Source organism: Sapajus apella, unplaced genomic scaffold (genome assembly GCF_009761245.1).
Source record: "Sapajus apella isolate SASKATOON/1434 unplaced genomic scaffold, GSC_monkey_1.0 scaffold63, whole genome shotgun sequence".
Taxonomy (NCBI): Eukaryota; Metazoa; Chordata; class Mammalia; order Primates; family Cebidae; genus Sapajus; species Sapajus apella.
In genome coordinates, this window is record NW_022437003.1 from 7357092 (window position 1) to 7371902 (window position 14811).

General features: G+C 41.5%; 1 protein-coding gene and 1 non-coding gene across 2 annotated transcripts; one reads left to right on the forward strand and one right to left on the reverse strand.

The window, feature by feature from the left end:
- Positions 1-326: 326 nt before the first annotated feature.
- FAM8A1 (family with sequence similarity 8 member A1) lies at positions 327-12029 on the reverse strand. The gene is made up of 5 exons (XM_032247651.1): positions 11219-12029; positions 9649-9769; positions 6777-6900; positions 5819-5958; positions 327-3757 (listed from the first exon to the last, which is right to left on the reverse strand). The coding sequence occupies exons 1-5, from the start codon at positions 11928-11930 to the stop codon at positions 3613-3615; spliced, it is 1242 nt and encodes a 413-aa protein (XP_032103542.1). The 5' UTR covers positions 11931-12029; the 3' UTR covers positions 327-3612.
- A 1448-nt stretch (positions 12030-13477) lies between these two features.
- On the forward strand, positions 13478-13584 carry LOC116529856. The gene has a single exon (XR_004259706.1). It is a non-coding gene; the product is annotated as a U6 spliceosomal RNA (small nuclear RNA).
- Positions 13585-14811: the final 1227 nt, after the last annotated feature.

Sequence of the window (14811 nt, forward strand, 5' to 3'; positions counted from 1 at the left end):
CATAAAAGTTAAACAGGAAAGGCTTTTAAGGTCACAACTATATTTAAATTGCCCAGATGAGGTTTAAGTGGTGGTTGTGATGGTTAACAACTCTTAAAGGACTGGATCAATTTAATATTAAGCTTAATTCACGTACAAGGAACTTCTGAGTGTACTTGCTAAAAGAACATATTCCTAAAGATGGATGATTCCTTTTTTATAGATCTGTATTTCTGAAAGTATTCTAGTTTACTGATATACCCACTGGAAAAACTGTATTTGGAAGCAAGGTCTCCCTAAGTAGGAGATTCTAGAGCAAACTATCTCAAGGAAATAGACAAAATATAGACGTGTTGATGACTAAGTATTTATTGAGACAAATAATACAAATTGGTGGCATACACATTATTAAAAATAGAATGCTGAATTTTATTTATAGGTGGGCGATCAGATACTGTTTACAGGTCAAGCCTTACTATAATGAACCATAAAGAAATATGTACACTGTTTGAAATGAGGAACTTTTTGTGATATCGTGAGTGGCCTGTTGTACTGGGGACAAGGAACGTCAGGTAATTGGCATGTTTCTCGTCAGGAATACTGTTTAGGCATATTCAAAAAAACAGCTGCCTAATGGAAACATTTAATATCCATATCCCCCTCAAAAAGCCCATTATTCCCAAGTAGTGTAATTTTCAACTCCTTTCTACCCTTCCTTTGCTAGAAACTTAGGCGTAACACTGAAATACCCAAACAAGTCACTGAAGGGAACAAATCCTTTCTTTTTACTGTCCCTTGAAACTAAAAACACTGACTCATTTTGTAATGTAGGTGAAGTAGCTCTCAAATATAATGCATTTGTTTTTCTATCCTAAATACTTGGGTAAAATTGGAAGGTGAGTACTTAGGCAGAAATAAATACCGAGCTGGTGAGAGCAAAAGTTCAGTTGGGCAGTCCTCTTTATGATACAAGTTAAGGCTGTTATTAGTTCCAAAAGTGCTGCCTTTATTTCTGTAGTCACAGTCTAAAGGCAAGGCTAACCCAGCTCCTGGCTCCCACATGAACATTATTTATTCAGTATGTCAGATTTTTCTCAATGTGCATTAGCCCTTCAGCATATTTTTACTGGTGGGAACTGTTTCTTCTAGACACCTAAATCAACTGCCAGTTCTGATTCATCTTAGGGAACATGTTCATTGAAACAGTATTCTCACTCAGCTTGAATCCTAAATTTTGTTCCCTTCTTATTAAAGTGATGAATATGTTGTAGAATGAAGATAACTGTTTTCTGCCTTTTTAGGCTAGAGCTTCAGCATGAGAATTATACTTTGACACAGAAAATCAGGTCTGTAAGTGAAATACAATAAAGTGTTCTTGAAAGGACACTCTACCTTACAACCCCTAGAGAAAAATATGTGGCACTAACGCCTGGCTCTTTCTTCCCTCATTGTTTTGTCATTCTTTCCCAAACTTTGGGAATCAAAATCTCTTTGTGCAAACGGTGAATTCATAAACTGAAACAGAATAGTCTCTCGGGTTCTATTACAGAGGCAAAGTAATAATACTTTTATGTATTTTATAGGGTTATATAATACAGTAACTCGAATCCGTGGTTGGATCTGACTGAACCTACATAAACAGTAATCTGAATGACTCCTAGAAAATGGGCAATGTTCCAAGCATACAAAATTAAACTGGACTACCTTGCCTTTGTTTTATAGTATGAACAAAAATAACCTAGATGGCAAGGTATTATCTGAGCAGAAATTATGAATGAAAGATATATTCCAGAGTTCTATGACTGAGGGACATTTCAACTTGAATGTCCCAGTGGCAAAAGTAGTGTGTAAACTAATGCTAGTGTACACACTACTAAAGTGCCAAGTTATAAGTTATGTAACATTTCCTAATCTAATTTTAAAAATAAAAGATTTTTCTTTTTTTACTGTGAAGGGCAGTCACACCAAATCTTCCCCATGGGTACAAGTGAATGATTTATTTAGTACATTGACATACTTAAATATTAGTGTTTCTGGGAAGCTGGATTTAATATAAACTTGTTTTGAAAAACATGGTTTATGAAATTTTATAATAAAAGTATTAATAAAGACATTAAATTTCTGTAATCAAATGTGTAATATCTGTTGTCACAGTTTTAAATGTCAAAGAAAAAAATCTTTGAAAATACAGTGGTAATAGACATGTACTGTGTTTGCTATTAAGACCAAGAACAAATGCCTAGATTCCTTAAATCAAATTTTGAACTGTGCAATACAGTTTAGTGCATCTCTGGAAGACAATGTCAGAGCTGGAGAAAAATACCTAAGAATCAAAACTTAAACCATAAATAGTACAGGTACATCGCAGCACAGCTAACTGGGACATCTAGCAAAGCACACACATATAAAACCCTACAGTTTTGCTTCAACAACATAACAATAATGCAAAATGGCAGTATACACAGTATTACTCTGCGTAACATTTTCCCCCCAAACTTTATCCCTAGCAGACAGAACCTAGAATAATGTCTGGGAACAACAGTCTCCCTTGCTTTAGAGAGAACAGTCCATAATGGGAAAATTGCTAATATTTCACAAGCTATTAATAGTATTTAGCGTTAATGATGAACTATTAAATTTTCTTCTTGATGTTTTCAACAGTCGCGGAACTATGTAAAATATAAGGAAAGTAGTATGTGAATATGCTGTATATAAATAGAATTTACACTCATTGAGAACACTGAAAAGCACTAATACTTTCTTCATGCTGCACACATACTGGAAATACTTTTACAGTAAATATGCAATAGTTTGATGGAAGTAATTTCTCCCCACATATTTATAGTTTGATTCAGGGCACTGAAAACACTTGCACATAAATTGTAAGTTAAATGTACAGTGAAAATTTACTCCTCCCACCATTAAACGTACTAACTTACCTTTAAAAAAATCAATGATAACATAGCAATATGACTTAATACTTTTTCATCATCATGAGAAACTTGTCCCCAAATACATGTTCAAGCATTAAGAATACTTGTAAAGTTACATGATCACCGGAGGGAACTGCAGTACAGACTGGAAACTTCAGGTAAGGGAACTGCTAGGCCTGCCTTTCTGGCAGCTAACTCACCATCTCCTGGGATGGGAGAGAGTGGATTGTCCAGTTTGTGTTCTCATTCCCTCCCCTAAACACCAAAGACAATTGCCCCAGGAATTTGAAAACCAAAAGATGAGTTACATAGGTGTTTACAAAACACAGCTGAACATTTTCCATTATTTTGGGGTAAATCAAAACAAATTTTAAAGTTTCATTTGGAGATTTCAAAGCTGGAAATGCTTTCAGCAAATCCTAATGCCTTAGATCTTAAGAAAGTATATATTGTCCATTGTTGATAAAATCATTTGCCTTTTTGATCTAAAAATTTACTTGAATTTAATAGGTTTTTCTGCTGGAAAAGTTCTTTGGCATTCGAGTAAAATCAGTACTTTGAAAATAGTCACCTGCATCACACTGGAGTGACTGCTTTAATTTCTAAATCATGAATTAGTGTAACCCAGGGATACTGATGGCCTTGATACATAATTTAGTCTTGTCATTACAGTGTGTGGAAATCAGGGCTTTGGGGGACATCATCTGGCCCCATTTCTTCTTACCACAATGGTTCCTGCTACAATGTCATAGGCTGTTCGATTATGCTGGAAAAACAGCAGTGTGATGAAAGCAGGGAAAAAAGAAGCAATAGAAAAATTCTTGATCAAAGCCCGTATAGTGGACCTAAAAAGTCAAAACAAAAATATGACTTAGACATCAAACCACATACAGATTAATGGTATCCCATCAAGTTCAAAATAGATATTTAAAACACAGTTCTACTTCTCTACAAAAGTCCACAGGGAAAAAGACATTCAAAGTATAGTTGAGAGAATTTTTGCCTTTGATACATTTTCAAGTAGCACTGTATCATGATCAAACCACCTGGGCTATTTCTAAAGACTTCAACAACATAAAAGACCTCAGAACGTGAACATAAAAAGCAGTAATAAACATGCCTTGGAATACAGAATAAGGGTTGACAATACTGTCTAGTTTTTGAGATGGAGTTTTGCTTTTGTTACCCAGGCTGGAGTGCAATGGCGCGATCTCGGCTCATCGCAACCTCCGCCTCCCGGGTTCAGGCAATTCTCCTGCCCCAGCCTCCTGAGTAGCTGGGATTACAGGCACGCACCACCATGCCCAGCTAATTTTTTGTAGTTTTAGTAGAGACGGGGTTTCACTATGTTGACCAGGATGGTCTCGATCTCTTGACCTCGTGATCCACCCGCCTCGGCCTCCCAAAGTGCTGGGATTACAGGCGTGAGCCACCGCGCCCGGCCTACTGTCTAGTATTTTCTTAGAAGAAATGAACATAAATTCTGAGTATGCTTACTGTAGTCCCATTTATTTACCTTATATAAAGAACCTGCATTTTAAAATACTGTGTGTTCTTTCATCGGCATTTTCCTTTGTGGTATCCAATGATTAAGGAAAGCTTTTTAAAAGCTTTCAGCAATCACTCAGAATGGAGAATTCTCCTACTTGTTAGATTTCTTCCTTTTTAGTGCACGGAAGGGCTGCAGAAAAGTACAGTGGCTGCGAGTGTGGGTTCTGAATCCAAACTAGTTAAATTAAGATCCATCTTCTACCAATTACTAACTAGCTGTATTTCACATCTGCAAAACGGGAACAATAGTATCTATCTTATAAGGTTATTAGCATTAAATCAGTTAGTACACATGCAGTGTTACAGTGCAGGTATATAAAAAGTACTCAGTATGTAACATTTGCCATTACTGACGCTTACTAAAAGAAGTAGGTAGGTTTACAACTATGGAATTTTAAGAAAAATTTGAAGATGGCAAAGCCAAGGTTTCTAGAGTCACCTGTTCATATTTCTTTTTCCTCTCCCCCCCCAAGATGGAGTTTTGCTCTGTCCCCCAGGCTGGAATGCAGTGGTGAGATCTTGGCTCACTGCAACCTCCACGTGCCAGGTTCAAGCAATTCTCCTGCCTCAGCCTCCCGAGTAGCTGGGACTACAGACATGCACCACTACGTCCAGCTAATATTTACATTTTTAGTAGAGACAGAGTTTCACCATGTTTGCCAGGACGGTCTTGATCACTCAACCTCTTGATCCACCTGCCTTGGCCTCCCAAAGTGCTGGGATTACAGGCATGAGCCACCATGCCTGGCCCATAGTCCTTGATGTAACAATCCAGCTCTGAATCATTCTGGCAAAAATTGCAGCCAATATCTTGTTTGGCTCAACTGACTACCGGCCACTCACCTCCACAACTTCCATTATCACTAGTTGTACCTTCCCCCAGAGCTACATGCCAACAGCTAACCTTGAGTATTGACAGTACTGCAAACTCTCAGCAGCAGAAGGATGCACGAATGTATAGCTGTCAAAACTCTTACTGCCTATTCAAGACGGAATAATGATAGGTACGGCCAAATGGAGACTCAAGACAGATTAGAAACTGACCTAATGTCCACAGATCTAGACAATAATAAAAATGGTCATGGAGCAGTAAGATAGCATCAACACCCAAATCATCCTCTCATATTGTGACTTGTAATTCATAAAATGATCATCTGGAAAATGTACACTGGAAGAGAGGTCTAAATCATATAACACAACTGAAATAAATACTCATAAACTTTGTTTTAAACTTAATATAAGCCTTAAACTTGATAAATATAAGCCTATCTCTATGCCACAAAGAAGAAAACCCCAATATTCTAAAACATTATTTTCTTAAGTATGTAGTAGATTAAGCTAAGAAAAGGACTTACATTGTAATGCTAACATTTGAGGAAGGAATCACTAAAACCCGACTTGGTGCAATAAGCACTGATGTATCGCATGTCACAACTCGAAGCCCCAGCAGGAACTTCCCTGGGGTAGCTCCACCTGCTCCCCAAATGCAAATGATCTAAGGAAAGAAGGATAATTTGAAAATAACTTACTAGCTCATCTATACCAATTTTTAAGCTTTCCTATCATATTATTTCATGTTTTAAAAATTTCAATTTGAAAGAACTGCACAGAAACGTTAACCATTTAACTTAATGCATTTCTGTAGGTCTCTAGCATGTCCAATACTACAAGATGTCTGTCTCCTGTAATATTTCTCTAAGACTAATTTGCAGCAAAAGAAACACACTGCACGTTCCACAACCAATTTACATTTTTGGACCACAACCTAAGTGAAATTTTGACTTTCTAAAACTAAAAAATATTACAAGGAAATTGTAAAATGTCTCTTCTTCCAAAAGTTTTTGCTTAATCATTAATTAAAATTTGGAAAAAAACAGAAAAGTAGACATGTGGAAAAGACATGAATAATTATAAATTTCTCTTACTTTTTTGTCTTGGGCTGATACTGTTGGCCGGGTGCAGTGGCTCACATCTGAAATGCCAGCACTTGGGGAAGCCAAGGTGGGTGGATCACCTGAGGCCAGGAGTTTGAGACCAGCCTGGCCAACATGGCGAAACCCTATCTCTACTAAAAATACAAAATTAGCTGGGTGTGGCTGTATGCACCTGTAGTCCCACCTAGTCGGGAGGCTGAGATAGGAGGATCACTTGAACCCGGGAGGTTAAGGTTGCAGTGAGCCGAGGTCACACCATTGCACTCCAGTCCGGGCAATAAGAGTGAAATTCCATCTCAGAAAAAATAGTAAGATAAAAATAAAATATAAAACCATAAAATTAGATAAATGTTAATACTTGCTGAACTCAATAGCTTACCTCATAGAAACAAACCAATAATCTGTATATAAGAGCCACAACCATCATTTTCTGCAGGTCTTCCATTGATGTGTCTTCATCTATTTCTTCTATTATATAATGCATAGCAAACTTAGAGATATCCCTACACAAAATAATAGTAAAGAATTAGTTACCAGAATAGTTGCACTGATTTTTTTCATTAGTGTAAGTCATACATTTTAATTGAAATTCTAAACTAATCTTTAGATTCCCAACCATCTAGTCTCATAAAGCATTCATTAATTTATTCAACAAATAAGCAGCATTATTGTGGGCAGACACTGTACTCGCCCTGGGGAAATAATGGGTGAATGAATTAACATAGTCTCTGCTTTCATGGAGGGTCTGATCTAGCAAAGCAGAACAATAAGTAAGTAGCAATAATAAAGTGGGATGAGTGCTGTAATGGGGAGCCTAGGACACTATGGAAATACATACCAGGTACACTTAACCTTGTGAAGCTTTCTAGACAGTTAGATGAGAATCTGAAGGATGAAGAAAAGTCAGCCAGACTAAGAAGGAATAATGTTTCAGAAAGGGAACAGCAGGAGAGCAAGTCTTGGAGCAAGAGCGTATGTGACAGAAGCTGTTAGTTGTTTGGTATGGCTCATATACTAAATGTGAGAGGTGTCAGTGATTAAGAAATAAAGGTATCTGTTAAACTACATGAAGAAATTCAGACTTTATCCTGCTGGTAATGAGAAACCACTGAAGGGGCTGAGCATGATGGCTCATGCCTGTAATCCCAACACTTTGGGAGGCTAAGCTGGGAGGATCGCCTGAGCCCAGGATTTTGAGGCCAACCTGGGCAACATAGTGAGACCCCCATCTCTAAAAAAATAAAAATAATAAAAATTTTAAAACGAGAAACCACTGAAGGGTTTTAAGGTAGGAGAGGGGCAGAACCAGGATTTATGATCACTTTGCTTTTGTATCAGAGACTGGACTGAGATAAAACAGGAGACTGAGTTACCACTAGAAGACTTTTGCTAGAATCCAAGCAAGAGATGACAGTAATTGGAGAAGGGAGAAGCAATCATGATTAAAAAAAAAAAAAAAAAATGGGCCAGCTGCAGTGGTTTATGCTTGTAATCTCAGCACTTTAGGAGGCTGAGGCAGGAGAATCATTTGAGCCCAGGAATTTGAGACCACCCTGGGCAACATAGGGAGACCCTGTCACTACAAAAAAAGTTTTTTTAATTAGCTAGCATGGTGGCACATGCCTGTGGTCCCAGCTCCTTGTGAGGCTGAGGTGGGAGTATTACTTGGGCACAGGAGATCATGGCTGCAGTGAGCTGTGATTGTACCACTGCGCCCCAGCCTGGGTGACAGAGAAAAACCCTGTCTCAAAAAAAAAAGAAAAATGGTCTGGCAGTGAGGAGGTCTGGGGCTGAAAGCAATTCAGAAAACTGAACATAAAGCAGTATTTCACCGAATGTACAGTATGGTGAGAGACAGAGGGACAGGGAGTAATCACAGTAACACTCAGGTTCCGGCAAGGACCCTAAATTTGACTGCATAGGTTTGTATCTTGACTCTATCACTTACTACCTTTGTAACATTTTAAGTTCTGGGCTCAACTTTTCATAAACCCAAATTTCAGACTCTATAAAATGGAGGTATTAATCTCAACATCTCATCTTGGTATGAAGATTAAATAAGAATCCATATGAAGCCGGGCGCAGTGGCTCACGCCTGTAATCCCAGCACTTTGGGAGGCCGAGGCGGGTGGATCACGAGGTCAAGAGATCGAGACCATCCTGGTCAACACGGTGAAACCCCGTCTCTACTAAAACTACAAAAAATTAGCTGGGCATGTTGGCACGTGCCTGTAATCCCAGCTGCTCAGGAGGCTGAGGCAGGAGAATTGCCTGAACCCAGGAGGCGGAGGTTGCGGTGAGCCGAGATCGCGCCATTGCACTCCAGCCTGGGTAACAAGAGCGAAACTCCGTCTCAAAAAAAAAAAAGAATCCATATGAAAAAACGAGCAAGCTCAGTACACGGCATATAGAAAATACTCAGGAAGTGATAACTGCCATTAGGATTACTGTTAATCTGGAAGGATCACTCAAATAAATGTCTCACTTTGAAGTTCACTTGGGACTTGCCCCACAGTATAAGCAATCCCATTTGGAAACGCCATCTAGTTGATTATTTATTCACCTACCAAAAGCTCTTTATACCTTGTCTTTAGAGACTCCACAAGATAGCAAGAGGGAACACGACAGGGACAGGTAAATTGGTTCCTGGCCTAAAAGAATTGTTGAGGAGGCCAAGCACGGTGGCTCACACCTGTAATCCCAGCACTTTCAGAGACTGAGGCAGGCAAGATTGCCTCAGCTCAGGAGTTTGTGACAAGCCTGGGCAACACCGTGAAACCCAGTCTCAACTAAAATAAATACAAAAAATTAGCCAGACGTGGCGGCGTGCACCTCAAGTTCCAGCTACTTGGGAGGCTCAGGCAAGAGAATTGCCTAAACCCGGGAGACAGATTTGTTGCAGTGAGCCAAGATCCCGCCACGGCACTCCAGCCTGGGCTACAGAGCAAGACTCCGTCTCAAAAAAAAAAAAAAAAAAAAAAGGAATAGTTGAATAAAATCAAACCAGGTTTGGAGGCTCCTTTTACCTATTTTTGATAGGTGAGATTCCCACACATCTTATAGAATTCAGTAGAAATTTTTAGTTATTTCTTAAAACAACAAGAAAACCATAAATCTGACAAAGCTCTCATAAAGAAATCATGACACTGACAAGCTCATTATCCATATAGTCTCGTGTAGACAAACAGAACGTAACAAAACAATAGTTTTAAACAGTAGAAATAACCTTTCTGCAAATGTCCTCAACTTACTTTATCCCACTGAGGTGCATAATGCTTAAGACAATGGTTGCTTTTATAAAGAAGAGAATAAAGAAATCCACCATCTCTGCCATAAATCTGTGGGCCAAGGATGGAATAACATATTCTCTGCCTGTAAATTAAAAAAAAAAAAAAAAAAAGTTAGGAAAAACCATTTCACATAAGCCTTGGAACACAGGCCATGTAATGAATTGGTAAAGAAAGTCAAGGTACAACTTAATAAAAAAATATAACCTTGCAACAACTATTGATATTCATTCCACCAAGAATCCATGTTATTAAAATAGAGGAACAGTACTCCACTATTTACTGAACTTAAAATTTGTTTTCCTAACTTTAACGTTTAAAAATTGATTTCACATAGCTGGGTGCAGTGACTCACATCTGTAATACCAGTACTTCGGGAGGCCAAGACAGGCAGATTGCTTGAAGCCAGGAGTTCGAGACCGGTCTGGCCTTGGCCAACATAGCGAAACCCGGTCTCAACAAAAAATAAAAAAATTAGCCAGGCATGGTGGCACATGCCTATAGTCCCAGCTACTAGGGAAGCTGAGGTGGCATGATGGCTTGAACCTGGGAGGCAGAGGTTGCAGCGAGCCAGGATTGCGCCACTGCACTATCCAGCCTGGGCGATAGAGCCAAACCTCGTCCTCCACCCCCCCCCCCCCCCCCGCCCCGCCCCACCAAAAGTGATTTCACAGACAAATCTGATTAGAGTACCCAATAAATTTCACTAAGAATTCTGAGAATCCAAGTGATCACAGATCTAAGTGACAGAAAATCGATTTTAGTACAAATCAAGGTTATACATTGGCAATTAGTATAAAGTAAATCCCTGTAACCCCTCCTTTAGTTTGTTTTGCTTTCTCTAAAATAAACCCAATATCAATCTGTCATCCTAAATTCTGCTGGGATCAGAGGCATCAAGTAGTTCTTGTCCCTTCTATCTGTGGCTAAATAAACGAAAAGTCTAATAGCTTAAGTGGTAAACTAATTCAAAATACTCTAGTTCACACACAGAAGCAAAAACAATTACACGATATACAAGATCAATAAGCCAGGGCTTCTCGATCAAATGAAGTGAAGCTTTGACCCAATCAAAAGCTTCCTAACTCCACACGCATCCATGTCAATCTCCTTTTATGTCCGTTCAGTTCCACTGTCCTAAGTAGCCAATATCTGAATAATTTCCAGCATTAACAGTTGAGCCCCTCCAAAAGTGAGTTTGCCATCTGCGAGTGTAGCTTTGGACCTCACTCTGCAGAGCGTGAAAACCAAAGGAAGAGGATGGTTTGAAGAGCAGTTTCTTTTCACGTAGAAACAACGAGTCCCCATGAGGAAGGGAATCAATTCGGAGTGCCAAGTCTAAAGGAAGAAGAAACTGTATTGCCTCCTTGTACATTTTGGGGATTTACGGCCTGGACAAACGACAGCTAGTGCACGGGCAGGATCTCTAATCCGAGTAGCAGCAGCAGTGACAGGTCCAAAAAGCGTGCCAGCTCTACCCACAGGCCCCTGAAGACCCTTCTACTCCGCCCAGCCTCCAGCCCGCGCGTCTCACCTGCCTGCTGCCTGGTCTCGCTCGGGCTTCGCGAAGGGGCTGCGGATCCTACCCTCGTCACTGGAGTGGCCCGGACGGACGACTGCACTTGAGGAGCCCGGGCTCCCAGGTTCGCGACTGGAGCAGGGGTGCTGAGGCCGGCAGCTGTCCTCGGGTCGGGCCCCGCAGCCCCGGGGCTCAGGAAGTAGAAGGGGCTGTAATAGCCCAGCTGCGGGGCCGGCGGCAGCGCCGCGGCCTGGGGGGCTGCAGCGCCGCCCGAGGGGAAGCTCTGCGGGGACGGCTGGGGGCTGCAGTAGGCGGGGAGGGCGGCCAGGCCGCTGTGCCAGGTGAGGTAGCCGCAGTAGGACTGCCACAGCCACTCGTGCACTTGCCGGGAGTACTCACGGGCGCTCAGCCGCGCCGGTCTCTCCCGCGGCGCCGCGGTCTCGGGCGCCTCGCAGCCCGCCTGCTCTGGCGGCCCTGCACCGGAGCCGGAGGCCGCCTCCCCGCACTTCCCAAGCTCGCGCGGCGGTTCCGATTCGTAAGCGGCGGCAGCTGCGAGGCCCGGAGCTGTGGGCCGGCCCGGGGCCTGGGGTTCGGCCTCGGGGTCGTCGCGGGGACATGGGACGGCGGCGGTAGGAGGCCCTCTCAGGGAAGGGACCGGCTCGTGGTCCCCCCCGCCTTCGTCCTGCCCAGGAGCGGGGCCTCGGGCTTCCTCGGGCCCCTCTGCCATCGTCGCCTCAGCAGCACCCTCGGCGGTACCTGTCACTGCTCCGTCTCTCTCCCCCAATTACCCCGCCCCAACAGTTCCGTCGCCACCGCCGCAGCCGCAAGCGTAGGCGTCGGCGTCAACAATCCCCGGCCGGAAGCGGAAGCCCCGCCCCTCAGGAGCGTCGCCCGCCGCAGGGCGGAGCTGGGAAAAGAGGGCGGGGAAGTGCGGCTGCAGTCCCAGGTTCGGTCCCTGGTGGTCGCTGGCTGGTCGGCTGGGACCAGACTGTCGTGACCCCCTGCACCCCTGTTGCGGCTTTAAGTCTGTGGCCCGAGGACTCTCTGTATATTCCCGTGGGGTTGGACCTATGTTGTCCTGGGAGAAACAGCAGATGGATGAGGAGCATTTCCGAGACAGGTCTCAGGCCCAGGGCAGCGTTTTCTGTTGTAGAACTGCGACTGTTGTTTTGGGCTCCAGGCTAGCGGTTGGTTGCTTGTGTTCACTCCGGTTAACCATTAGTACTCGAGAAGGTGGCACAGAACGCATCTATCCCCTTAGAGGATAAGAAATTCTAAACTAAACGCGGACATATATTAATATATATATATTAAATGTATGTATATTTTTTTATATATATATATATATAAAATATTTATTTTTACATTTTTTATTTTTGTTTTTTGAGATGGAGTCTCGCTCTGTCACCCAGGCTAGAGTGCAATTGCTCCATCTCGGCTCACTGCCAACCTCTGCCTCTTGGGTTCAAATTATTCTCCTGTCTGTCTCAGCCTTCCAAGTGGCTAAGATTACAGGTGTGTGCCACCACACCTGGATAATTTTTGTATTTTTAGTAGAGACAGGGTTTCACCATGTTGGTCAGGCTGGTCTCGAACTCCTGACCTCGTGATCCACTCACCTGGGCCTTCGAAAGTGCTGGAATTACAGGCGTGAGCCACTGCATCTGGCCAGGAAAGTATATTGAAATGTAAGTAGTGAGGTGCTATATATAATTCAGAGGAAGGCGCAATTATGCATGGACTAGAGTACTAACAAAAGGCTCCAAAGCCTGGCATATGCTCAGGGCCTTTCCATAACAGAAAATGAAAAGGCACCTAAATATTTGAGGAAAGGCACAGTTCGGCTGGAGTAGAAAGCTTGTGTCTGCCACAGTGGAAAGTAAGTTTTCATAAATGCAGACTAGCTCCAGGGTGAGGACAGAATCCAGCTTTTAAATCAATATAATCTCTCTTCTTTTGCATTTGAAAATCTCTGCAGTCATATGTCTGTATTATCCCCAGCACCATACAAAGGACATAGAAGGGCCAAATACTGTGGGAATGTTTATTGATGATATTAATGATGATGCTTCCTCTTCACCCTCTGTGGGTTCACTGGAAAATCACTGACAGGAGGCAGTTAATAGGAGAAATGGCATAGACATTGATTTGATCATTGTTTTATGTGACACAGGAGCCTTCAGAATGAAGACCCAAAGATAACAAGGGAAAATGTGGATTTTTATGCTTAGATTCAACAAAGCGTGGACAGCCAGATAGAAAAATGATTGGACAGTGCTCGCTTCGGCAGCATATATACTAAAATTGGAACGATACAGAGAAGATTAGCATGGCCCCTGCACAAGGATGATATGCAAATTCGTGAAGCATTCCATATTTAAAAAAAAAAAGAAAAATGATTGGACAAAAAGGGTACACTCTAATGCGAATACGCAGGAAACCCAGCAAGGCACCTGCCTAGATTATTCTGGGGCCTCTGCGCAGCATTCCTTCCTCTGGGTATGAGGACATTTTAATGTTTAAACAAGCATTCCAAGTTGAGGTGAGGGAAGCAAGAGAAACAAGAACAAAGAAATGTGGCTTGGAATTAGTGAAATATGATTATTGGAGACATGGACTTTGTTTTGAATACCACTGTTTATCTAACACCGGGCACAGTATCACCGTAAAGATATAAAATGATATGACACATGAAACAGCAAAGTAAGCCAGAATAAGAAAAACTCAGGAATGAAGTAACAGAATTTGGGAAAGTGTTAGAAATAAAAGAAAAACTTATTTCAGTAAAGTGGACTGAAATACAAGGAATAAAAGAATGAGAAAATAAAATAGTGTCTGAAGAGAACTACAATTTGAAAATAATTTTTTTTATCAAAAAGAAATTTAAACATAGAAATAACTTCAGATAAATGGTAAATATTGAAAATAGGCAAAGAAGATCCAACATATAGGAGTCCTTGATAAAGAAAACTGAAGAAAGGTAACAGAACTAATTATAACACATTATAATTCAAAAAAAATTTTCTGAAATATATGTATCTCCCAACATTACACACACACACAAACACATGCAGAGTCATGAATCACTTAACAACAGGTATGTGTTCTGAGAAATGCATCATTAGGCCACTTTGTCCTTATGGGAACACTTGCGTGTACTTACATACACCTATATGGTACAGCCTACTATACACCTAGGCTATATGGTGTAGCCTATTGCTCCCAGACTACAAACCTGTACAGGATATTAATGTACTGACTACTGCAGACAATTATAACACAATGGTATTTGTACATATAAATATATCGAAACATAGAAAATACAGTATGAAGGATTAAAAATAATACACCTTTCTAGGGCACTTACCATAAATGGAGCTTGCAGGACAGGAAGTTGCTATGGGTGAGTCATTGAGTGGGTGGTGAATGAATGTGAAGGCCTAGGACATCACTGCACACTACTGGAGATTTGATAAAAAACTGTACACTAGCCCGCATAGCCAAGTCAATTCTAAGCAAAAAGAACAAAGCTGGAGGGATCACACTACCTGACTTCAAACTATACTACAAGGCTACAGTAATCAAAACAGCATGGTACTGGTACCAAA

Coding starts and splice junctions, on each gene's coding strand:
- FAM8A1 (XM_032247651.1), bottom strand. CDS start 11,930: ATGGCAGAGGGGCCCGAGGAAGCCCGAGGCCCCGCTCCTGGGCAGGAC. Junction 6,901..9,648: donor ATGCACCTCAGTGGGATAAA/GTAAGTTGAGGA, acceptor TATTTTGTGTAG/GGATATCTCTAAGTTTGCTA. Junction 3,758..5,818: donor TCAAATGTTAGCATTACAAT/GTAAGTCCTTTT, acceptor TTGACTTTTTAG/GTCCACTATACGGGCTTTGA.